We start from the raw sequence: 24,541 nt of genomic DNA, 5'->3' as shown, positions 1-24,541 counted from the left end.
TGCACCGCGCCGCGGCCGCCTGTTCTCGCAGTGATTGCCTTTCCCGTGGGACGAAGGCTTTAAGACGCGCTGGCTTGGGAGGAATGAGGCTTCCGCCGCCGCCCGGGAAGCTCTTGGAAAGCGGGAAGCGGAGCGGCGGAGGGGAACGCAGGGCGCAAAGGGCGAAGTTTCCCAGGGACTCGTTTCGCCGTTGCGCCGGTGGACGATGGCTGACCCTCTCCCTCAGTCGCAGCCGCCGGCGTTGCCAGAACTCAGTGGCGACTTTAAGAAACCGGCTCTGCCAGTGCCCCCGGCTGGGAAGGGTAAGGCTCCGGACGCTACCCCCACAGATCACGGTGAGGTGAAGAAGGAATGTCTTCCGTCGCGGTTGGAGCCCGGCGCGGGCGACCCCGAGGCCCCTCTGCCTCGGCCAGTCAGTGAGGAGGCCCCGAGTTCGAGTGTCCCCCAGGAGCAGCCGCGGCCCACCACACTTGTCGCTGGTGCTGGCGGCCCTTCCCGGGCTCCCCCATACCAAGAACCTCCCTGGGGCAGCCCAGCCACCGCTTCCTACAGCCTAGAGATCCTGAAGAGTGGCACCATCGTGGGCACCCGTAGCTTGAAAGGGACAAGTTGCTGCCTTTTCGGAAGGCTGCCGACCTGTGACGTTTGTCTGGAGCATCCTTCCGTGTCGCGGTACCACGCCGTGCTCCAGCACAGAGCGCCAGGCCCGGACGGAGATTGCGACGGCCAGGAGCAGGGCTTTTATCTGCACGATCTGGGCAGTACTCATGGCACCTTCCTCAACAAAACGCGTCTTCCACCCCGCACCTATTGCAGAGTCCGCGTCGGGCATGTTTTTCGCTTTGGAGGCAGCACTCGACTCTTCATCCTGCAGGTAAGCACAAGTAAACAAATACGTTAGGACCTCACCCTGCTGGGCTTCTGAGCTTCTTAAGCTTTAGGCGAGGAAGGAGATTGTCCTAGTCAGAAAAGTGTCTGCATTTTAAACTCTAGACCTCTGTTTACATTGCTATAGTTCCTTTTTTTTTTTTTTTGCCAGTCCTGGGGCTTGAACTCAGGGCCTGAGCACTGTCCCTGGCTTCTTTTTGCTCAGGGCTAGCACTCTACCACTTGAGTCACAGCGCCACTTTCAGCCTTTTCTGTTTATGTGGTGCTGAGGAATCAAACCCAGGGCTTCGTGCAAGCATTCTACCGCTAAGCCACATCCCAGCTCCTACATTGCTATAGTTCTGAAAGTAATTTTGCACATTCCTGAACTCTGGTTTGTCTATTTTTCATCAGGGACCAGAGGAAGACCGAGAGGCAGAATCTGAGTTAACAGTAACACAGTTGAAGGAACTTCGAAAACAGCAACAAAAGTTGTTGGAGAAGAAGATGCTAGGAGACGATTCGGATGAAGAGGAGGAAATGGATACCAGCGAAACAAAGAGAAATGCTGGTGGCCAAGAAGATGAGATGGGTTGCACTTGGGGAATGGGTAAGAAATTTTAAGCCATGGGCTGGTGGCTCATGCCTGTAGTCCTAGCTACTCAGGAGGCTGAAATCTGAGGGTTGTAGCCATTTTAAGCCAGCCAGAAGTTATCTCCAATTAACCTGCATAAAACCACAAGTGGAGTTGTGGCTCCAATGGTAGAGTGCCAGCCTTGAGCAAAAAAAGCCACGCAAGATGACGAGGCCCTGAGTTCAGGAATTTTAAATGCTGCCAGAAGTATCATTTTGAGGTTATTACTAGTGGTAGCCTTTTCTAGCATTTTTAAAAATCATATATGGTACCCTTTACTAGTGTTTTTAAAATATATATATACATTAAAAAAATCATTCCATGACTTTTTGATGTAGATAGGGTAAATACAATTTGTTTAAATGTAACTAAAACCTAGAGTCATTAAATTTAGCAGTGAAAAAAGTTACTGAATTATAAGCACTGTGGGTAATTTTCCTTTTTTAAAAATTTTGGCAGTACTGGAGTTTGAACCCAGAGCCTTGCACTTGGTAGACAAATGCTCTATTATGGGTATTTTAAGTGCATTTTTAATACAATTTATTATTCAAGCCTTTTCTTCAGAATACAATTTACATACTGTTTTCACGATTTAAATCATATTTATTAAGTACCAATCTCATGCTTTATAATTATCACTAAAGGGGATGAAATGACATTGTCAAATAAAGTGAAATGTTATTCAACCCAAGATATTCTCTTGATATTCTTGTATTGGTTACACATTGAAATGACAATAATGTCACTTGTGGTGTTTGTTTTTTTTAACTTGTTAATGTAGCTTATAGAAATGTAAGCTTGCCTGTTTGTCCTTCCTTTCTTTCTTCCCTTCCCCTCTCTGCTCTCCCCTCCCCTCCCCTAGGCAGGTGTTCTACCACTTGAGCTGCCTCCCACCTCCCCACCCCAGCCCTACAGATGGCCTTCATTATATTCCTCCTGGACAGCACTGGCTTAGGTCTTTGGGACACTTTGTAAGTTTATGAGCAGAAGAGTTTTGAACTGGAACTTGAAGGAAAAGAAAAGTAGCCCTGATAAAGATGCATATTGGAATTGGTCTTCAGAGTAGGGCCTGATGGTTTTACGGTAGTAATGAGCTTATTATTCTGTTTGGCAGTTAGGAGCACTTTTAGGATATTATATTATTATATTGATAATATTATATATTATATTGGTGAAAAGGTTTTAGATGTGAGTTTGAGTGAGAGAGAGAATCCTAGGCTGAAGAGCTAAGATTTTTTTTTCTCTTCAAAATGTACTAGGTGAATTCTGCCTTTGGGCTAAGTTATGGGAAGACAATGCCTTGGAGTCTGATGCCAGAGCTCATGCCTGTAATCCTAGCTACTTAGGAAGCTGAGATCTGAGGATTAAGGTTCAGGTCAGCCTGGGCAGAAATGAGACTCTGATCTTCAATTAATCACTCAAAAATGGAAGTGGTACTGTGGCTCAAAGTAGTAGAGTGCTAGCTTTGAGCAAAAGAGCTCAGGGACATTACACAGCATGCAGACCCTGGGTTCAAGCCCCACAACTGACAAAAAAAAGAGAGAAGAGAAGGAAAGAAGGAGGGAGGGAGAGAGGGAAGGAAGGAAGGAAGGAAAGAAGGAAGGAAGGAAGGAAGGAAGGAAGGAAGGAAGGAAGGAAGGAAGGAAGGAAGGAAGGAAGGGCAAGCCATGGAAACAGATTTTGATTTGTTTGTTTGTTTGTTTTTTTTGGTTTTTGTTTTTTTTTTTTTTTGCCAGTCCTAGGCCTTTGGACTCAGGGCCTGAGCACTGTCCCTGGCTTCTTTTTGCTCAAGGCTAGCACTCTGCCACTTGAGCCACAGCGCCACCTCTGGCCATTCTATATATGTGGTGCTGGGGAATTGAACCCAGGGCTTCATGTATATGAGGCAAGCACTCTTGCCACTAGGCCATATTCCCAGCCCTTGATTTGTTATATGATGTATAAAATTTGAAGTTGCTCATAGTGGTGATTTTATGGTTGTTTCATCCTCTGCACAGCTGTCTTCCTTTTCATCACATAAGACTATATCCCTTTAAAAATACATTCCCAGGACTGGGAATGTGGCTTAACAGTAGAGTGCTTGCCTAGCATGCATGAAGCTCTAGGTTTGATTCCTCAGCACCACATAAACAGAAAAGGCCAGAAGTGGCACTGTGGCTCAAGAGGTAGAGTGCTAACCTTGAGCAAAAAGAAGCCAGGGACAGTGCTTAGGCCCTAAGTCCAAGCCCCAGGACTGCCAAAAAAACCCCAAAACAAACCCCAAAAACCAAACACACACACACACACACACACACACACACACATTCATTCATTCATTCCCAGGGCATGGCACTGGTGGCTTAATACTTAGGAATGGCACAAAAAGGAAAAAAAAAATCTCATCATTATATTTATATATATTCATCAGATAATATTTTATGTATCATATATATGTATACAAATAAACACATATATATTTAGTTGGTTGTGAAGCTTGAACTTGGGCCTGGGTGCTATCCCTGAGCTTTTTAGTTCAAGGCTAGTGCTCTACCACTTTGAGCCACAGTACCACTTCCAGTTTTCTGTGGTTAATTGGAGATAAGAGTTTCACACTTTCCTGCCAGGGCTGGCTTTGAACAGCAATCCTCAGATCTCAGCTTCCTGAGTAGCTAGAATTACAGGTGTGAACCACTGGCACCTGGCTTTTTTTTTTTTTTTCTTTCTGAGACAGTATCTATCTATGTAGCCCAAGCTGGCCTTTAGTTCAAAATCCTACTGCCTCTGCCTCTGAAGTTCAGGGATTACAGGAATGCAGCACTACTGTATATAGCTCATATATCTATATGCAACCTAAAAGATGGTATCATTCAGATGTCCTCTTCACGTGTCTGTTCTTTCCATCCTTTCTTATATCCTGCAGGAGAAGATGCTGTAGAGGACGAGGCTGAAGAGAACCCCATTGTCTTAGAGTTTCAGCAGGAAAGGGAGGCTTTCTATATAAAAGATCCAAAGAAGGCCCTTCAAGGTTTCTTTGATAGAGAAGGTAAGTAACTAGTTTCCAATCTTATGGTAATATGTACCGGTAGTGGAGTTGTTTCTATAGCTTTAGGTTACGCTTCACACTGAGAAATTCTGCACTTTATTGCCTGTCTTCCTTGCTCAGTGTTTGCCCGTGTGATTTCTTGCTTTTATTTTTTGTTTTGCCAGTCCTGGGTCTTGGGACTCAGGGCCTGAGCACTGTCCCTGGCTTCTTTTTGCTCAAGGCTAGCACTCTGCCACTTGAGCCACAGTGCCACTTCTGACCGTTTTCTATATATGTGGTGCTGAGGAATCGAACTCAGGGCTTCATGTATACAAGCCAAGCACTTTACTAGTAAGCCATATTCCCAGCCCTTGCTTTTATATTTTTTGCAGTGCTAAGCCACATCTAAGGCCTTAGATGTGCTAAGCTTGTCCTCTCCCTCTGAGCTACACACTCTGCTCAGAAGTTGATTGCCTTGTCTGAGATTTTCTTTGTGTCAAAGTCATCCTACTTTTATTGCAGATGATAATCCCTTGGAGTAACTGAAAATACAGTATTTATTCACTATATTGGAATTTAGTATTTATTGTGATATGGAAATATTGATATCCTTATTTAACTTTTTGCTCTTTTCTCATGTAATCAATTCATAATTTTCAGATTCTATTAAAACTGTTTTGTCTTCTTCCAACAGGAGAAGAATTAGAATATGAATTTGATGAACAGGGACACAGTACTTGGCTCTGTAGAGTGAGGTAAGTGCTTTTCTTATTAATGTTCATCACGACAAAGTGACCAGTTTCAGGTTAACTTATGGTTGAAGACAACTGCCTGTACAGTACCTTTAGTCTTCGTTTGGGGCTGTTCCTTGATGGTTTAGTAACACTTACAAGGTCAGGAGGTGGAAGGGAATGGATTGAAGAACAGCCGTGGTAAATTAGACTGAAGTAAATGAGAGATTGAAAAGCTATCTAGGAAACCATGACCTTCATCATAGCATGTTAGTTGGAACTTACTGCTGTGTTATAATTCCCTCTAACAATGCAGATTACCTGTGGATGATTCAACGGGGAAGCAGCTGGTGGCTGAGGCCATACATTCGGGAAAGAAAAAAGAAGCGATGATCCAGTGCTCACTGGAAGCTTGTCGCATCCTCGATACTCTAGGATTGCTACGGCAGGAAGCAGGTCTGTGTATGAGAGTCAAGAAGGAAGGAAAACTTAATACACGAAGTGATATAATGGCTGGGTGGTGGCTTAGTGGTAGAGTGCCTGCCTAGTATGCATGAAGCCCTGGGTTCGATTCCTCAGTTCCATATAAGCAGAAAAAGTCAGAAGTGGTGTTGGGGCTCAAGTGGTAGAGTGCTAGTCTTGAGCAAAAGAAGCTCAGGGACAATGATCAGGCCCTGAGTTCAAGCCCTGGGGGAAAAAAAAAAAGTACACTAATGCTAAGCCTTGCCTCTAGGCCTGTTTCTTACTTGTTATTTTAAAGGTAGAATCACTCTTCCTGCCCAGGCTTGTGCCTAAGCTATGATCAGCCTATCTTTAGGCTTTCCATTATTGCTGGGATGACAGGCACACACCATATTCCTTTTACTTAATGTTGCTAACTACCATAACTTGTCCATCTTTTTGAACAACATGAATCTAATAAAATGATAAATTCTAGGTGTGGTGACACATACTTAGCAATCCCAGTACTTACGAGAATGAGGCCAGGTTGAGCTATCTAGTATTACTAAGTTTTTGTTTTTGTGAAGGTCTTGGGGCTTGAACTCAGAGCCTACTGTTCTACCACTTGGGCCACAGCTCCACTTCTGTTTTTTTTTTTTTTATGCTTAAATGGAGATAAGAGTCTCATGGGCCAGATGCCAGTGGCTCATGCCTATAATCCTAGTTTCTCAGGAGGCTGAGAGCTGAAGATCACAGTTCAAAGCCAGCCCAGGCAGGAAAGTGTGTGAGACTCTTATCTCAAATTAACCACAAAAACTGGAAGTGGGGGCTGGGAATATGGCCTAGTGGCAAGAGTGCTTGCCTTGTATACATGAAGTCTTGGGTTCGAATCCTCAGCACCAGATATATAGAAAAGGCCAGAAGTGGCACTGTTGTTCAAGTGGCAGAGTGCTAGCCTTGAGCAAAAAGAAGCCAGCAACAGTGCTCAGGCCTTGAGTCCAAGCCCCAGGACTGGCAAAAACAAAACAAAACAAAACTGGAAGTGATATTGTAGCTCATAGTATAGAGAATTAGCCTTGAGCTAAAAACTCAGGGACAGGGCCCAGGCCTGAGTTCAAGCCCCAAGACAACCACACCATGACCATCATCACCACCAACACAAACACCACCACCAACAACAAAAGAGTCTCATGAACTTTCCTGTCCAGACTGGCTTTGAACCATGATCCTCAGATCTCAGCCCTCTGAGTAGGATTATGGCCATGAGCTGCTGACACCCAGCTACTCATTGATATTTATTTATTTATTTATTTATTTATTTAGGACTCAGGACCTGAGCACTGTCCCTGGCTTCCTTTTTGCTCAAAGCTGGTACTCTACCACTTTAGCCACAGTGCCACTTCCGGCTTTTTCTGTGTATGTGGTGATGAGGAAGGGAGCCCGGGGCTTCATGCATGCTAGGCAAGCACTCTCCTGCTAAGCCACATTCCCAGCCCCATTCACTGATTTTTAGGAGCCTTTTGCTCACTCAGCTATCTATTTTTGTTGTACCACTTGAATTGTACGCTGAGTATATTCACGTTGTTGTGTAGCCATCATCACCATCCATCTCAGAACTCTCCCATCATCCCATACTGCGGCTGAACCAACTGCCATTTTACTTTTCTGTCTACAAATGTGACTACTTTAGATACCTCAGATAAATAGAATAATGAGATACATATCATTTTGTTTCTGACCTTTTTTCACTTTGTATAATGGTTTCAGGGTTTAGCTGTCTGGTTTTTGTTTTATTTATTTGAGCTAAAGTTTTATTTATTTATTTATTTATTTGGCCAGTCCTGGGGCTTGGACTCAAGGCCTGAGCACTGTCCCTGGCTTCTTTTTGCTCAAGGCTAGCACTCTGCCACTTGAGCCACAGCGCCACTTCTGGCCATTTTCTGTATATGTGGTGCTGGGGAATTGAACCCAGGGCCTCATGTATATGAGGCAAGCACTCTTGCCACTAGGCCATATCCCTAGCCCCTGAGCTAAAGTTTGTTATGGTGCCCAGGCTGGCCTTGAACTTTGGGTCCTTCTACCTCATTCTCTTGAGTGCTGGGATTATAATTGTGTGCCGCCACATTCAGCTAGACCTTTGTTTTCATATATGGGTTGGAAGTTATGGAATCCTTTATTAAGTTGCTTGCCTGCTTTCCTTCTTTTCACTTTTAAAAAAGTTTAATTACCAATCTTCTTACCTCTAGTATCTCGGAAAAGGAAAGCCAAGAACTGGGAAGATGAAGATTTTTATGATAGTGATGATGACACATTCCTTGATAGAACTGGCCTGGTGGAGAAGAAGCGTTTGAACCGAATGAAGAAGGCTGGGAAGATCGATGAAAAGCCAGAGACCTTTGAATCACTGGCAAGTTTAATTATAGAAATACTTGTGGCAAGGCTGGGGATATGGCCTAGTGGCAAAGAGTGCTTGCCTCGTATACATGAAGCCCTGGGTTCAATTCCCCAGCACCACATATACAGAAAATGGCCAGAAGTGGCGCTGTGGCTCAAGTGGCAGAGTGCTATCCTTGAGCAAAAAGAAGCCAGGGACAGTGCTCAGGCCCGAGTCCAAAGCCCCAGGACTGGCAAAAAAAAAAAAAAAAAAAGGAATACTTGTGGCAGTTTATTTAAAAAGACACACAACAATTTATTATTTAAATCTGTTTTATGATAGTTACACTTTTTTTTATGCCAATAACTGGGGCTTAAACTCTGGGCCTGTGCTCTTGCTTGGCTTTTTCACTGATGTCTGGCACTCTGTTACTTGAGCCATGCCTTCACTCTGGCTTTGTGCTGGTTATTTGGAGATAAGAGTCTCACAGATTTTCAGCCTAGGCTTGCTTCAAATGTAGCTCTTCAGACCTCAGCTTTCTGAGCAGCTAGGATTACAGGTGTGAGCCCCTGGTGCCCAGTTCATAGTTCCAGTTTTTAAAGCAGTAGAATGGAAATCTGGTCCTGATATATAATTTTTGTGAAGTGTAAATGTAATGCTAACAACCAGTTTTATCCAAGTTATTGGGGGAAAAATGGTCTTGCTACTAGAGACTTTCCTCCAGGTTGATATTGATTCATTAATAAACATTCTTTGGATATGTTCTTACTCCTAGAAAAGAAAAGGCTCCATGTTAGGGCATCACAGGTGGAACTGAGTTTAGGACTTTGACAGTCAAGAGGAATCAAAGGAATTTTAGGATAGTTTGATACTAATCTGAAATGTGATAGCCTTTCTAGAATTTTAGGTTTATAGATTGCATGCATTTAACACTCTAATCATATTCAGAGATTAAACCATTATCCAGCATCCATTTATTTATTTTTTTTTGATTCATCAGTGAAAAAATACTTTGAGTATTTTCTTTTGAGTAAAATAAAGTGTTGGTTACTTATTCTATTAATTCTCAGTTCTTTAATTTAGAAATTCAGCTAGAATAAGCACATGAAAAGTATTAACTCCATAAAGATCAGATTTAGCTGGATTTCTAAATTCTCTCAAATTTTATAGAAGTGAAAAAGGAAGATGATAAACGTAATTTGGAAGAAGGAAAGCTAACATTGTCAATTTTGCTTTTATAGGTTGCAAAGTTAAATGATGCTGAAAAGGAGCTCTCTGAAATTTCTGAGAGGCTCAAGGCCTCAAGCAAAGGTAAGGACATTAACTATTTCTTGACCACCTATAATGATACTGTAGTGTGGCTAGTCCTGGGGCTTCATTTGCTAATAGGGAAGATAGAATATGCAGTTTTTCTAAGGAGCACTGTTGCATTTTAGAACTAGAAAGAATATCCTGTATCATTTGGTTTAACCTCATCTCTTAACAGTTGAAGAGAACGAACCCAGTCAGACAAAAATCACTAACCAAGGTTTCACAGATACTCAGCTTTGTTAGTGACTTCTCTGTGGAAACTTTGGCTGAAATTTCATTATTTGGGACTATCTTTCTAAACAAGTGTTATCTTCCTTTCTTTCAACAGCTTTGTCAGAGTCACCATCTCAAGATTCTTTAGATGCATTCATGTCAGAAATGAAATCAGGCAGTGCATTAGATGGTGTGTCCCGGAAGAAACTTCACCTGAGAACTTTTGAGTTGAGGAAAGAACAACAGAGACTTAAAGGGTTAATAAAAATTGTAAAGCCAGCAGAGATTCCAGAACTAAAGAAGTAAGTAGTTAATTTGGAATTTAAAATAAGCATAATAGCAGATGTAATACTTTGAATTGTCCTTTTATCTACTTAGACAACAATTATATAGTAGAAATATAAACAACAATTTTTTTTTGTTTTCCAGTAATAGTGATCAAACCCAGGGCCTCATGCATGGAAGTCCAGCCCTTTATCACTGACCGTTTCGTTCCCCAGCACTTTCCTGGAGACATTGAAAACTGCTTTCATTTGTGAAACATCAATTGCTGCAGTGTTTTTAGAGGAAGCTATGGTGCATTGCAAGGCTATGGCATTTTTTTAAAACTCAATCTTTTAGTGTAGAATAAACTTTTTAGAAAACAAACGTAGGGCTCAGAAGGTGACTTAGTGGTAGAATGCTTGCCTAGCAAGCACGAACCCTGGGTTCGATTCCTTAGCACCACATAAACAGAAAAAGCTGGAAATGGCTCTGTGGCTCAAGTGGTAGAGTGCTAACCTTGAGCAAAAGAAGCTCAGGGACAGTGCCCAGGCCGTAGTTCAAGCTTCAGGCCTGCAAAAAGAAAAATAAATAAATAAAAAAGCAAATGTCCCAAGGCCAAGTTTTCTAATATATGAAGACCTATAAATGATGAATACATACCAAACCACACAAGAGAAAAAGGGATTTACTTACTTATGAGGGTGGTTAGCTGCAGGATGTTTCTTGTTCTCTTTTGGTCTGTACTGTCTAGAATAGCACTCAGTGTCTATATGCTATTACAATGAAAACTTCTTTTAATGAAATTAAAAATTTGCATCTTTAGTTATAGTAGCCACATTCCAAGTGTTCAATAGCCACATGGGGCTGGTGTCTATTGTATTGGACAGTGCAATGTAGAAAATTAAAAAAAAAATCTCCATTGTTGTAGAAAATTCGTTTAGGTAGCCCTAGATTGTCAACAAGCGTGTATTAGTATGCCCTACATCCTGTGTATAAAACCTATGGCATAGATTTTATATGCACTGTAGCTATAGCTTTTGCAGTTTGAAGTACAAGCATAAAACTAGCTTAATTTTTGTTTTCACAGTTTCATGGACAAAAGATGGATTCTTATCATGGATCCTAGCACCCTCAACACCTTATTTTTTCTTGTTAAGAATTGTTACCTCCTTTGAGCAAATCTTTGCATATTCTCTAGGCCTCTCCCATCGGTTTAATGTTGCTGTTAAACACCAAGATTTAGTACAGCTGAAAAACATCTGTGTTGGCACCAGAGCCCTCCTGAGGCCTGAGCATGGGTGTGGAGGGCCATGATTTGAAGGAGGGTAATTTGGGCTAGGAAGGCAGGTTATTTTGGTAGCCTTCATAAGGTAGTGGTTTCTGACATGGGAAAAGGCAGTGAGTCTGGGTCCTGGAACATCAGGGAGAGACTTAGGTAAAAGGTGGCTTCAGGCTGGACCAGGGAAGTCATTTTCCTCCCTCCTTTCCTCTCTCCCTCCCTCCCTCTTTCTCCCTTCTTCTCTTCTGTCTTTCCTTTCTTCCTTTTTTTTTTTTAAATAACATTTCTGGGTCTTGATTTCAGGGCCTAGGTGTTGTCCCTAAGCTTTTCATCCAAGGCTAGTGGCTGTACCACTTAAACCACAGTCCTACTTCTAGCCTTTTGGGTGGTTAAGTGGAGAAAAGGGTCTCGTAGACTTTCCTGCCTGGACTGCCTTGGAACTGCAATTCTCAGATCCCAGCCTCCTGAGTAGCCACCCGGCACCTGGCTGATACAGGTCACTATGAGTCAGAATGATCAGTCTGTCCATGAGGAGGAAGGTCCTTCCCCCTCCCCCCCACCCCCCTGGCCCATTCTGAAACTTTTAAGCTTTCCTCTGTCATCACTACCTACTTCTAATGGTCATTTTAGCCAAATCTAACAAGTTGTGTCTAACAAGTTGCCAAGTCCGTTGCAACCCTGGGGTTTAAACTCAGGGTCTAAGTGCAGTCCCTGAGCTTTCTTGCTCAAGGCTACCACTCTACTACTTGAGCCACAGCTCCATTTCTCAATTTTTGTGGTTAATTGGAGATAAGAGTCTCACAAATTTTTCCTGCTTGGGTTGGCTGTGAACCAGAATCCTCAGATTTTAGCCTCCTGAGTAGCTATGATGACTGGTTTAAGCCACTGGCGCCCAAATTGTGGTATTTTTGTTGTTGCTCTGGTTTGTCAAAAATTATTTTGTTATTGTCATGGTGTTTTTAGGGAAAGCCTTGGACTGGAACAGATGAATATAATTGTTCTTTCATTTTAGGTCTGAACCACACAATTCAGGTTTAGAAAACAAAGCTAAGAAGCTTACATTGCCTCTCTTTGGTGCTATGAAAGGAGGAAGCAAATTCAAATTAAAAACTGGAACAGTAGGGGTAAGTTGTAAATCAGGATGTTGAGTTATTCCTGAGCCAGTCATTCTTCCTCCCTCTTTTCCTCCCCCCTTCCCTCCCTCTTTCCCCTCCTTCCTCCCTTCTTTCCTTTCTTTTCTCAGTGCTGGTGTAAATTTTCTTTTATTTAAAATAAAAGTACAAATGACTCATTCCATGGTGATATACAAAAGAGCTGTGAGCTTGGTATGATCATTATCCTACCCAGAATTGGATTATTAGGTTTTTTGTTGTTGTTGTTCAGTTTAGAGTTGTCAGGGATTGGTAAAGTGATTCAAGAAACTTTGCAAGTAATTGATTTGTAAATTAGAACATAGGGTTATTAATTTTTAATGAATTTTGAATTTAGGAATGGATCATTATAGCTTATGTGCTTGCCTCTGCCATATATATTTTTTCTATACTTGATTTAGTCCATCCAATACCCTTACTGTGTGGTAATTACTGTGCCTTGTATATGAGAAGCTAGTTAGAGAGGAAGATACAGATTGTATAGTCATTACATATTTAAGGTGACAAATCTGGGTGTTTGGTCTCCTGAGTTTCATGGTTTTTCTACTTTTTTTGTTTATTTGTTTTGCCAGTCCTGGGGCTTGAACTCAGGGCCTGAGCACTGTCCCTGGCTTCTTTTTGCTCAAGGCTAGCACTCTGCTACTTGAGCCACAGCACCCCTTCTGGCCCTTTCTATATATGTGGTGCTGAGGAATTGAACCCAGGGATTCATGTATACGAGGCAAGCACTCTACCACTAGGCCATATTCCCAGCCCTCTTTCTACTTTTGTATAATGCCTCACTGATATACATTTTTGTTTTATGTACAGATTTTTGTCATTCCAAGGAACTGAGTCCTGTATATAAGTTGGCCTGAGTCACTGTAACAAATACCATAGATTGGTTGGCTTAAAATGTAGAAATTTGTTTTCTGACAGTTGTAGATGGTAGAAGCTCAAGATCATAATGCTGGCAGAATTGCTTTCCTCCTTGGCATGCAGATGGCTGCCTCTTGCTGCTTTTTCATGTAATTGTCCATCTGTGCACTTGCACCCTGGTGTGTTCTCTAAAGACACCAATTTAGGACCCTACACTAAATGACTCATGATAAGTTAATCACGTTGAAGACATGATCTCCAAATACAGTTACATTTTGAGGTGCTAGGGGTTTGGACCATAAACAGATTTGTGAAGGAAAAAATGAATTTTAAAGGGATACAATTAATTTTGAAATGGGGTAAACTGCCCTCTGGTGGTTTTCTTGTGCTAGGGATCAAATCCAGGGCCTTTCTCATGGTATGCAAGCACTTTATACCGCTAAAGTACATTGCTAGCCCATAGCTCAGCTATGTATTCTAAGTAAGTTACCTAATATAGAGGCTTTGGGGGTGGGAGTAGGAGTTTAAAATAGCAGGAAAATACTTTAAATCCTGTATTTAAAAAATGTGCTCAAGGCAAAAGAACTCTACCACTTGGAGCCACTTTAGGCCACTTCCAGTTTTCTGGTGGGTAATTGGAGATAAGAGTCTTACATACTTTTCTGCATGGGCTGGCTTGGAACTGAAATCCTCCGAGCTCCTGAGTAGCTAGGATTACAGGTGGAAGCCACTAGCACCTGGCCTCTGTGAGATTCTTATCTCCAGTAAACTGCCAAAAGAGCTGGAAGTGGGACTGTGGCTCAAGTGGTAAGAGTAGCCTTGAGCCATAAATAAAAGCTTAGGGACAATGCTCAGACCCTGAGTTCAAGCCCCAGGACTAGCACCCCCCCCCCCAAAAGAAAGAAAAAGATATCCTCAAAGTATACTTTGGTATCTTCCTATTATGAAAAGGCAACCCGTTTTTTTTTTTCTAAGTATTTTTGGCTTTTGTTTGTTTGTTCCCAAGGCATGGTCTCACTGGATAGCCTAGGATGACCTCAAATTCATAATCCTCCTCCCTGTTATCTCCCTTGTGCTCAGTTTAAAGGCATGAACCACTACAACTAGCACCTCTAAGTACGTGTGTGTGCGCGCGTGTGTGCTATACTAGAGCTTGAACTCAGGTCTTAGGTGCTATCCCTGAGCCTTTTCTATTCAAGGCTAGTACTCTGCTACTTGAGCCATAGCTCCACTTCTAGTCTTTTTGGTAGTTAACTGGAGATAAGAGTCTTACAGATTTTCTGCTTGGGCTAGCTTCAAACCCCGATTCTCAGATCTCAGTCTCCATCTCCAGTGTAGCTAAGATTATAGGTGTGAGTCATCTGTACCTGGCTCCTAAGCCCTTTTATTGAAAGGCTTTGGCTAGAATATGTGGCTTTCTAGATATTGTGGCATAGAGCTGAGGCAGGAAGATTGCTTGTGGCCAAAGAGTTCAAGACTAACCTGAGCAACATAGACATTGTTTACCCCCCACCCCCCAAATATATATGGATTTATTCTTTGAGAAATGTCTTCCTTTTTTCAGGAGCTGTTTATTAATTTATATATGTTGTTTCCTTGAAAATGTGCTATCAAAAATTACTTCTTAGGAGATTTTTGTAATTTAAGGTCCATTAATATCAAGATATAAACAGGACATAATTCCTACTATTACTTACCTGGAGTAAATATAGTTCCCTGCAAGCTGGGGGTCGGACTTTGGGCCTTGTACATGCTAGGCAAGTGTTCTACGACTTAGTTACAGATCCAGCGTGACAATCTCAACATCTTAGACATTTTCTGAGGGTCCATAGGGGGACAAAATTCCATGCGATAGTTCAACTTGCAACAAACTTTTGCAGGGCTTATTAACCTAGACAGGTTACATTCTACACATTTTAGGTTAACCTCCTGGAAAAGAGTTGACATTTTGTCATTGTGCGGACACTCTTTTTTGTGGTTCTGTTTCTTTTATAGAAGCTGCCCCCCAGGCGTCCAGACCTCCCTCCTGCTCTATTGAAAACCAAGGATGAACCTGAAGTGGAAGAGGAGGAGGAAGAGGAAGAGGAGGAAGAGAAAGAAAAGGAGGAGCATGAAAAGAAAGTGGAGGAGGGAAGCAGTAGGCTGCCTGAGGAGACAGAGCCAGAACCAGCAGTGCAGGAAACGAGTGCTCCCGCAGATCTCCCGTGTTCTGAGGACACAAAAAGTCATGGTAGTTTTGGTCTTCTCTCTCTGCTGTTCAGTGGGGGCATTTTCATTAACTGTGAATCACTGGGTTAGAGATGTAAACACAGCCAGATGCTGCTGGCTCCCACCTGCAGTCCTAGCTACTCAGGAGGCCGAGATCTAAGGATCGTGGTTCGAAGCCAGCCTGGGCAGAAAAAGTCTCCATGAGACCCTTATCACTAGTTAACCACTCAAAAACCAGAAGTAGAGCTGTAGCTCAAAGTGGTAGAGCACTAGCCTTGAGTAATAAGAGCTTAGGGACAGCCTCCAGGTCCTGAGTTCAAGCCCCTTGACTGACAAAAAAGAAAAAAACAAAAGCAATTTTGGGGGTAGGCGGGTGGGAAATGGGTCGAGGGCCTTGAGCTCTGGGCCTGGGTGCTATCCCTGAGCTCTTCAGCTCAAGGCTAGCGCTCTACCACTTGAGCCACAGCACCACTTCCAGTTTCTAGTGGTTAATTAGAAATAAGAGTCTCATGGAGACTTTTGCTGCCCAGACTGGCTTTGAACCGCAATCCTCAGATCTCACCTTCCTGAGGAGGTAGGATTACAGACATGAGCCGCCAGCACCCAGCGCAAAAGCAGTTTTTGCCTGTGCATTTGAACCCTGTAAATGTGGGATGCTCTATAGTAAAGGAATATAACTTCTTGATCTTCTTTGCCATTTCTTATTTATTCCATTGCAAATTAAGGGCAGGTATTTCCAGTGTGCTTCAGAATTACACAAGATTGAAATCCATGGAATTGGAAGCCTTAGCTGCTGAATTACAATTCTGAGCTGCTGCCACTGTATGAATAAGTTGGAAGGCAATGAAGTAATATGGGTGGTGGGGTCTGGTCTGTGATAAGCTCAGGATAAGCTTCCCCTTACTTTACTCCCTATCCTTGAAGCAGAGATTGTTACTTACTGAACTGATATTTTAAAGAAAGACCATTCATCATTTTGTGTATAGAACCTAGCAGAGAGCCTAGCATATAACTACCTCTGAAAAGATTTGATAAGAAATGTTGAGAGGATTGACTGATTTCTTTATTTCTGATTGAGAAATGAGTACATATATTCATTTTAGAAATTTTAGATCATGCACAAAAGTCCAAATAATAAAAGAGAAAACTCTCAGAATCTCATCCCTAGAAATCATTATTTATCTTTTTGTTGTTGTTGTTGTTGTTGGTAGTGGGGCTGAAACTCAGGGCCTGTGCGCTGTCTTTGACTCTTTTTGCTCAAGGCTAGTGCTCTACCACTTTGAGCCACATTACTACTTCCAGTTTTCTTGTGGTTAATTGGAAATAAGAATCTCACAGACTTTTCTACGTAGGCTGGCTTTGAACCATGATCCTCAGATCTCAGCCTCCTGAGTAACTAGGACTATAGGTGTGAGCTATCAGCATCCAGCTTTATTTATCTTTTAATACCCTCTTCTCCTTTGTTAACTTCAGTATTTATTTTTCTGGCCGAACTGCTTAGCAAATTTAAGATTTAAAAAAAAAATGGGGAGTATGAGGAAAAAATTAAAACTGCATTTAATCTGTATAGGAATGAATCCGTATCTAATTCCAAAGAAATCAGGCTTGTCTATTATTTGTTTGTTACCCATCCTGGGGCTTGAACTCTGGGCTTGGGTGCTGTCCCTGAACTTTTGTGCTCAAGGCTAGTGCTCTACCACTTGAGACGCAGTTCCACTTCTGGCTTTTTTGGTAGTTTTTTGTTGTTTTTTTGTTTTTTTTTTTTTTAGTTTAGTCTCATGGACTTTGCTGCCCAGGCTGGCTTTGAACTGTGATTCCCACCTCTCTTCCTCCTGAGTAGCTAGAATTACAGGTGTGAGTCCCCTGGAATATAGCTTTCTCTTGACTTACCTTCAGGTCCCACAGGGACAGTGAGGTTAACTTTTCCCCCCATTTGTGAGAGGTCCACCTTTTGTATTTGCCATTTGGTTTGTTTAGTTACTGGAAAATACTGTGCCTTTTACAAGAGGTATTTTATTCATACTTTTTTGTCTGACCTGGTTTTTGGTTTATACTCAGCACCAAGGGGGCAGTAAGATTGGATTTGTTTGTGTATTTCTTTTAGGGAAGCAAAATCTACATGCATGCAAAAATGTAGCACAGGTTTTAAAACTTGGTTTATAAGATTAAATAAATCTATAGCTGAACTGGGACCTGTTTAATAAGCACAGGTTCCGAGTTCAAACCCTTTACTGCCAAAAAATAATCTTAAGTTGATAAGGTATTCTGACCCTGCCCCTTCTTTTTCTTTTTGACAGCATGAGAATTATGTTACCCAGGCTGTTTCCAGCCTGTTTTCTGTCTTAGGTTAAAAAAGAAAAATTTTGGGCTGGGGATATAGCCTAGTGGCAAGAGTGCCTGCCTCGGATACACGAGGCCCTAGGTTCGATTCCCCAGCACCACATATACAGAAAATGGCCAGAAGCGGCGCTGTGGCTTAAGTGGCAGAGTGCTAGCCTTGAGCGGGAAGAGGCCAGGGACAGTGCTCGGGCCCTGAGTCCAAGGCCCAGGACTGGCAAAAAAAAAAAAAAAAAAAAAAGAAAAATTTTAACTAAGAGGTGTTGTGAGCCATTGCATACATGTGCCATTATTTAGCTTTCATTTGCTAACTATGGAAGTTGTTTCCTAATTTTTGCTACTGTGAAAATATATTGCTGTTATGAAAACACAGTGTGAAAACACATTGTATAAATAATAAATCTCAGTGCTTAGTTCTGAATATTTAAAAATATATTCCTGGAAATACAATTTGTACTCCAAGTAGTATGTACATTTTTAAGGCTTTCAGTAAGTATCCAGGTAAGTTTTAGTTCAAAAGAATTTCAAGTGGAAAACTGGTGATTCTCTATGAGACATCTAAGGCACATTTATTGGAAACTTTATTAAGATTAGTTGAAACTGATGATTATGTATGTACATAGCTTCTCTTGCTTTTGTTTTTGTTTTCGTGATTCTCTCATGAAATAAGTAACAACATGCTCTGGTGCTGCTTTTTATAGAACACAGCTCTCAACTCAGCCAAGTGGAGCAGAATGAAAATGATAAGGAGATTAGTGAAATAACTTTAACACATGAGGAACCCTCTGGTAAGCTGTGGAGCGGACTGTGGCTGCTCTTCGTGTGGGTGCCACTTGATTTCCTATGGAGGCGTTGGTTGCTGTGCCGTAAGGGAGCATAGCAAAGGCCATACACATACCAGGTAGAGGCAGTCAGCAGGGCCTTGAACAAATTTGGGAAGTATAAGAAGTTTCTGGGGGCTGGGGATATAGCCTAGTGGCAAGAGTGCCTGCCTCGGATACACGAGGCCCTAGGTTCAATTCCCCAGCACCACATATACAGAAAACGGCCAGAAGCGGCGCTGTGGCTCAAGTGGCAGAGTGCTAGCCTTGAGCGGGAAGAAGCCAGGGACAGTGCTCAGGCCCTGAGTCCAAGGCCCAGGACTGGCCAAAAAAAAAAACAAAAGAAGTTTCTGTTTGGTGCTAACCTCTTTTGCTTTTCTGTTGTTTCTCTTCTACCTTCAGGAGTTTCCTCTCTCTGCTTCACAAAGCATCTAATGCTTTAGTGTGCCTTCTGGCCATACAAACCCTTCCTCAGTTCTGTATCTCCCAGAAAGCATTGTGTCCTACCATAAAATTGATCCTAAACCTATTAAAATAAATTGATTGAAAGCTGGGTGCTGGTGGCTCATGACTGTAATCCTAGCTACTCCAACAAGCTGAAAGTGGAGCTGTGGCTAAAGTGGTAGAGCACTAGCCTTGAGCGTTCAAGCCCCCAAACTGGTACCCCCAGAATATTGATTGAAAAGTTGGTCTGTGATGAAAGGGGCGACACTGGTCAAGAGTCATTGTACTCATAAACAGACATTGAATTATGTAACCTCTTTGTACAACTACTTAATTAATTGTAAGTTGATCAACCACTAGGACTGCTTTTCTTTGGTTTTACTTGTAAAAAGTCAGCTTCATCAAATTCAAATTTATAGAAAAATTTTACAATTTAAGCCAGAGGCCAGTGGCTCATGCCTATAGTCCTACCTGCTAGGGAGGCTGAGATCAGAAGTATTGTGGTTTGAGGCTAGCACAGACAGAAAAGTTTTCAATACCCCATCTTGGCAAAACAACTTGGGTGTGGTAGCACACAACTGTCAGCTACAGTGAGAAGAGAAAAATAGGAAGGTTGAGGTCCAGGTACATGCCGTGCAGGAAGCAAGACCCTACCCCCAAAATAATCAGTGCAAAAATGAGAGATGTGACTCAAGCAGTAGAGAGCCTGCCTACTGAATGTAAACCCCTGAACTCAGTCCCCAGAACTAGAAGGAAGGGAGAAAGAGAGAAAGGGAGGGAGGGAGGGAAAGAGAGAATGAGAATATAGTCAGTATTTTAAACAAAGATATTAGTGAAGGGAAAATTTTCTTTGCTTAATATAGTTTTTTGTTTTTGTCCTGGTCCTGGGGCTTGAACTCAGGGCCTGGGTTGCTGCCTCTGAGCTCTTTTGCAAGGCTAGTGCTCTACCACTTTGGGCCATAGCTCCACTTTTGGTTTTCTGGTGGTTAATTGGAGATAAGAGTCTTGTCTTTCCTGCCTGGTCTGGCTTTGAATCTCAATCCTCAGATCTCAGCCTCCCGGGTAGTTAGGATGACAGACATGAGCTACTAGTGCCTGGCTTCCAGTTAGTTTTTATAGTAGTAGAGTCATCACTGATATTGTCTTTAGTAACTATGATACTCCTTTAGGAGAAACTTTTTCCTTTCATACTGCTTTTTTTGAAAATAGCTATTTCATTCCTTTCTTTTTCTTCTTAAATTAGCATCAGAGAAAGAATATAAGAAAAGCAGAGATGAATTGAAGAAAAAGAAAGCTCCAGGTCCATACAAAGTAAGTACTTCACTTCTCGGAAAGTAGAAATGAATCCACTTATTATAGACCATATCCTGAAGAATGAATCTTTGGAGACTCAGAGTTCTCAGCAACTTTAGCCTAATCTCCTAGAAATCTGCACTCTGGTTTTTATTTTTAAAATCTCTTATTCCATCCACCCTGTTTCTTCAAGGTGCTCACATATAAGTACCTCTTTTTTTTGTGCTGGTTCTGGGGCCTGAGCACTGTCTCTGAGCTTCTTTTGCTTAAGGCTAGTGCTCTACCACTTGAGCCACAGCTCCATTTCTGGGTTTTTGGTCGTTTAATGGAGATAAGAGTTTCACAGACTTTCCTGCCTGGGCTGCCTTCAAACCGTGATACTCGGATCTCAGCCTCCTAACTAGCTAGGATTACAGGCATAACCCACCAGTGCTTGACTATAAAAACCTCTTAATATGCAGCTTTTTCTTCATACCTAGTACATTATGAAAATAAATGTTGACATTATTTTCCTACTCTTGTTACACAAAAGGTGTAATTAACGTACTCCATTCTATATCCTATTTTTTACCCTATCATGGAAATCATTTTATATCAATCTATAAAGTGCTCTCTGTTGTGCAGATGTACCCTGTTTAACCACATCTGTATACAGAGACGCTTGGATTGCTTCTACTAGTTCATTACACCAGTGCTGTAAAATGAAAATCTTAAGTATACATGACTTTATGTGGATATGGCAAGTTCCCAGAAGTGGAAGTGCTCAGTTGTGTCAAGAGGCCCCCAAGACCATCATGAGGTAATTCAGAAGAGGACTCACAGGATTCCGAATGTGGTTGTACTATGGCTATGATTCACTATAGCTAAAGGTTACCAGGTACAATCAACAACCAGAAGAAGTCCCGGGGCAAAATCTAGGGAAAACCAGTTGCAAACTGGTTGCATTTGAGGCACAGGATATGCTTAAGTTCCATGACAAGAAGTGTGTGCCAGTGTGAAGTGTTGCTAACTGGAGAAGCTCACTAGCAGGCTCAGTGCCAAAGAATTTTATTGAAGGTTGATCAGATAAATATTCCATACCTGACTTATGCCCAGATCCCACATTCCAGAAAGCAGTTCAATATAAATCACATTGTTGGTGCAGTAGAGGCACACTGAGCCACCATTATCAGGATAGCAATAATATAAATATGGATATATGGTTAAATGATTATATATTATGTTATATATATATATAGAGAGAGAGAAAAAACATCTCTTCTTTGCAGTTTCCACCCATACTTTCTTCCAAATATCCTGAAGATGATCCAGACTACTGTGTGTGGATGCCACCTGAAGGTATGTATCTATTGTTTTGACTTTTCTTTTCCTCTAAGATTTCTCTATATTTTGTACATATTTAAGGTTTGAATTCAGAAAGTTACAAGAGAGCTGGGCATGGTGCTATAATGCCAGCCCTTGGGAAGCCGAGATAGCATCTCACTTGGAAGTAGTGCTGTGGCTCAAAGTGGTAGAGCACTAGTCTTGAACAGAAGAGCTCAAGAACAGCACCCAGGCCCTAAGTTCAAGCCTGTGACTGACAACAACCCAACAAACAAAAACCAGCAACAAGATATTATAATGTAACAAACTGTACAAGAAACATACCCACTGCCTTACATATGAAACTGTAACCCCTCTGTACATCACTTTGACAATAAATAATTATTCAGAAAAAAATGTTATAAGAATACTATCAAATAAAGTCTCTATGTGTACAGATAGAATGGCTTATGAGATTACCTTAAAGTAATTCAAGCTAGGGAGGAAGAAATAGATACAAAAGGGTTAGTTATTAAATAGGGTTGGTTATTATATGTATGGCTGGTTATTAAAGCTGGATTAGGGTTCAATATATTTTTCTGTTTTTCCATGGATTTTGAAATTTCTATAGTAGAAGGAAAAACTTCGGCTGTGCCTCTCCTAATCTTCTCCTAATCTTTTCTCTACAGATAACCAAATATTGTTGTTTTCTTATTTTTTGTTGTTTTTTCTGTTTTGGTTTTTTTTTTTTTTTCCCCTGTAATGGGGCTTGAACTCAAGGAACTGGGCTCTGTCCTTGAGCTCTTTTTTTTTTTTTTTTTTGGTCAGTCCCGGGCCTTGGACTCAGGGCCTGAGCACTGTCCCTGGCTTCTTCCCGCTCAAGGCCAGCACTCTGCCACCTAAGCCACAGCGCCCCTTCTGGCCGTTTTCCATATATGTGGTGCTGGGGAATCGAACTGAGAGCTTCATGTGTAGGAGGCAAGCACTCTTGCCACTAGGCCATATTCCCAGCCCTTGAGCTCTTTTTGTTCAAGGGTAGATCTCTACCACTTCAAGCCACTGCACCACTTCTGATTTTCTGGTGGTTAATTGGAGATAAGAGTCTGACAGACTTTCCTTCCCAAGTTGGTTTTGAACCACAATCCTCAGATCTCAGCCTCCTGAGTAGCTAGGATTACAGGTGTGAGCCACTGGTGCTCAGCTTTTGTTTCCTCCAGTCCTAGGGCTTGAACTTAGGGCCTGGGCACTCTCCCTGAGCTTCTTTTACTCAAGACTAGCACTCTACCACTTGAGCCACAGCACCACTTCTGGCTTTTTCTGTTTATGTGGTACTGAGGAATCAAACCCAGGGCTTCATGCATGCTACTCTAGCACTCTACCACTAAATGGATGCATGCTAGGCAAGCACTTTACCACTTAATGGATATTTGCTAGTTCCCAATCTTTTGCCATTGCAAATGCTGTAATAAACAACTGCTTGCTCTGTAATTTTGTACTATATATACATTATATAGTATTATATGTTTATATATATGAAGTATTGAGGTGTGTCTATAGTCAAAAGGAATGAAAGTATATGCTGGATCAAACCTATGACCATTTTAAGATAGTCTAAATTGCTTTCTATAAAGAATGTACAGGGGCTGGGAATATGGCCTAATGGCAAGAGTGCTTGCCTCGTCTACATGAAGCCCTAGGTTCGATTCCTCAGCACCACATATATAGAAAAGGCCAGAAGTGGCGCTGTGGCTCAAGTTGGAAGAGTGCTAGCCTTGAGCAAAAAGAAGAAGCCAGGGACAGTGCTCAGACCCTGAGTTCAAGCCCCAGGACTGGCCAAAAAAAAAAAAGAATGTACAGGTTTTGTGCTCATGGATATACTTTTTGATGTTGTTGTTAGTGGTGGTGGTAGGTGGCTTGAACTCAGGGTCTTGTGCTTGCTTGCTCAGCTAGCATGGTTTGAACCTCACCTCCAGCCCTGTGGGCACAGACTTTTTTTTATCTAAACTGGCTTTGAACTTCGATCCTCTGATGTAGGTATGAGCCATTGCCCAGCTCATACAAATACATTTAATGTCAGTGTACAAGAAACTTGTTGTCTCTATGCTCTTCACATGTTGCTTTTTTCCTCCCCCTAAAATAGATTTCCTTGTTCTTTTTTCATAGATGCAAACAATCTGCTTTGACCATATTCATCCTCTTTCATTATCCTTGTTAGCCCCCTCCCTCTAGAACCTACCACTCGACAGAGCCTACATCTCTTTCCCATCCTCCCTATGATCTGCTAGTAAATGTTAGTATTGAAGTGAGATCAACTATATTCTATATATGAACTATATAATTCTGTAAGTAAAACTTCTGTCACAGAATAAACTTATTTGTTTTACTTTTGGCATACGGATGTCTAGATATCTGTTCCCTCTAGACTTTGAGAGAGTAAATATCTTTCTTTTTAAATATTTTGATCTAGGCCAAAGTGGAGATGGCAGAACCCATCTTAATGACAAGTATGGCTATTGATTGCTTCAGAGCCGAAGGAAGAACTATGGACCATGTGACACAGGATATTTGGGGTGATATGTCCAGTTGAATGGCCAAAGAAGTCCAGATGATCATTTGTAAATCCTGGTGCCTGGACTTTCCTTTTGTGTTCTTGGCTTCCTAAGTTTATCTGCTCATCTGATTTTCCCAATTTTGATATTTATGTTTAAAAGTGTTTGTGTATATATCTGTAAAAAGAGAACCAGATGCTTTGAAAATGAGTAAAATGTGATATGTGATCCTGCTATAAAATCAGAAGATGAAAATGCCTCTAATGTTGATTTAAGGTCATAGCCTCTTGGGTTAAGATCTAGAAACTGGGTTGGGGAGGTAGCTCACTGGTAAAGTGCTTGGCTAGCCATGAAAACAAAAGCAAAAGCAAGTTGGAGGATTGTTTTTCTGGAGCACTTTGGTGCTTGTGGCGGTTAGGCTGTGGGAGTCACTACTGCTACCTCAAATAACTGTTGATTGTGT

At 41.8% G+C, this 24,541-nt stretch overlaps 1 protein-coding gene across 2 annotated transcripts; it reads left to right on the top strand.

Moving 5' to 3' along the window:
* Positions 1-65: 65 nt before the first annotated feature.
* On the top strand, positions 66-24,333 carry LOC125356616 (solute carrier family 4 member 1 adaptor protein). Of its 2 annotated transcripts, XM_048353213.1 has the most exons (14): positions 66-874; positions 1,282-1,477; positions 4,401-4,523; positions 5,197-5,257; positions 5,550-5,689; positions 7,921-8,081; positions 9,290-9,359; positions 9,688-9,874; positions 12,128-12,239; positions 15,120-15,354; positions 18,371-18,457; positions 20,178-20,245; positions 21,496-21,565; positions 23,997-24,333. In XM_048353213.1, exons 1-14 carry the CDS (start codon positions 206-208, stop codon positions 24,044-24,046), a joined length of 2,229 nt encoding a protein of 742 aa, XP_048209170.1. In that variant the 5' UTR covers positions 66-205; the 3' UTR covers positions 24,047-24,333. The 2 variants fall into 2 exon arrangements, with proteins under 2 accessions (XP_048209170.1, XP_048209171.1); XM_048353214.1 differs by lacking the exon at positions 18,371-18,457.
* The last annotated feature ends 208 nt before the right edge of the window (positions 24,334-24,541 follow it).

The sequence above is a fragment of the Perognathus longimembris genome, chromosome 8 (genome assembly GCF_023159225.1).
Source record: "Perognathus longimembris pacificus isolate PPM17 chromosome 8, ASM2315922v1, whole genome shotgun sequence".
In the NCBI taxonomy this organism is placed as follows: domain Eukaryota; kingdom Metazoa; phylum Chordata; class Mammalia; order Rodentia; family Heteromyidae; genus Perognathus; species Perognathus longimembris.
Note: the sequence above shows the minus strand (reverse complement) of the source record. Positions and strands in the feature narration are given on the sequence as shown.

Coding starts and splice junctions, on each gene's coding strand:
- LOC125356616 (XM_048353213.1), top strand. CDS start 206: ATGGCTGACCCTCTCCCTCAGTCGCAGCCGCCGGCGTTGCCAGAACTC. Junction 1,478..4,400: donor GGGTTGCACTTGGGGAATGG/GTAAGAAATTTT, acceptor TATATCCTGCAG/GAGAAGATGCTGTAGAGGAC. Junction 5,690..7,920: donor ATTGCTACGGCAGGAAGCAG/GTCTGTGTATGA, acceptor TCTTACCTCTAG/TATCTCGGAAAAGGAAAGCC.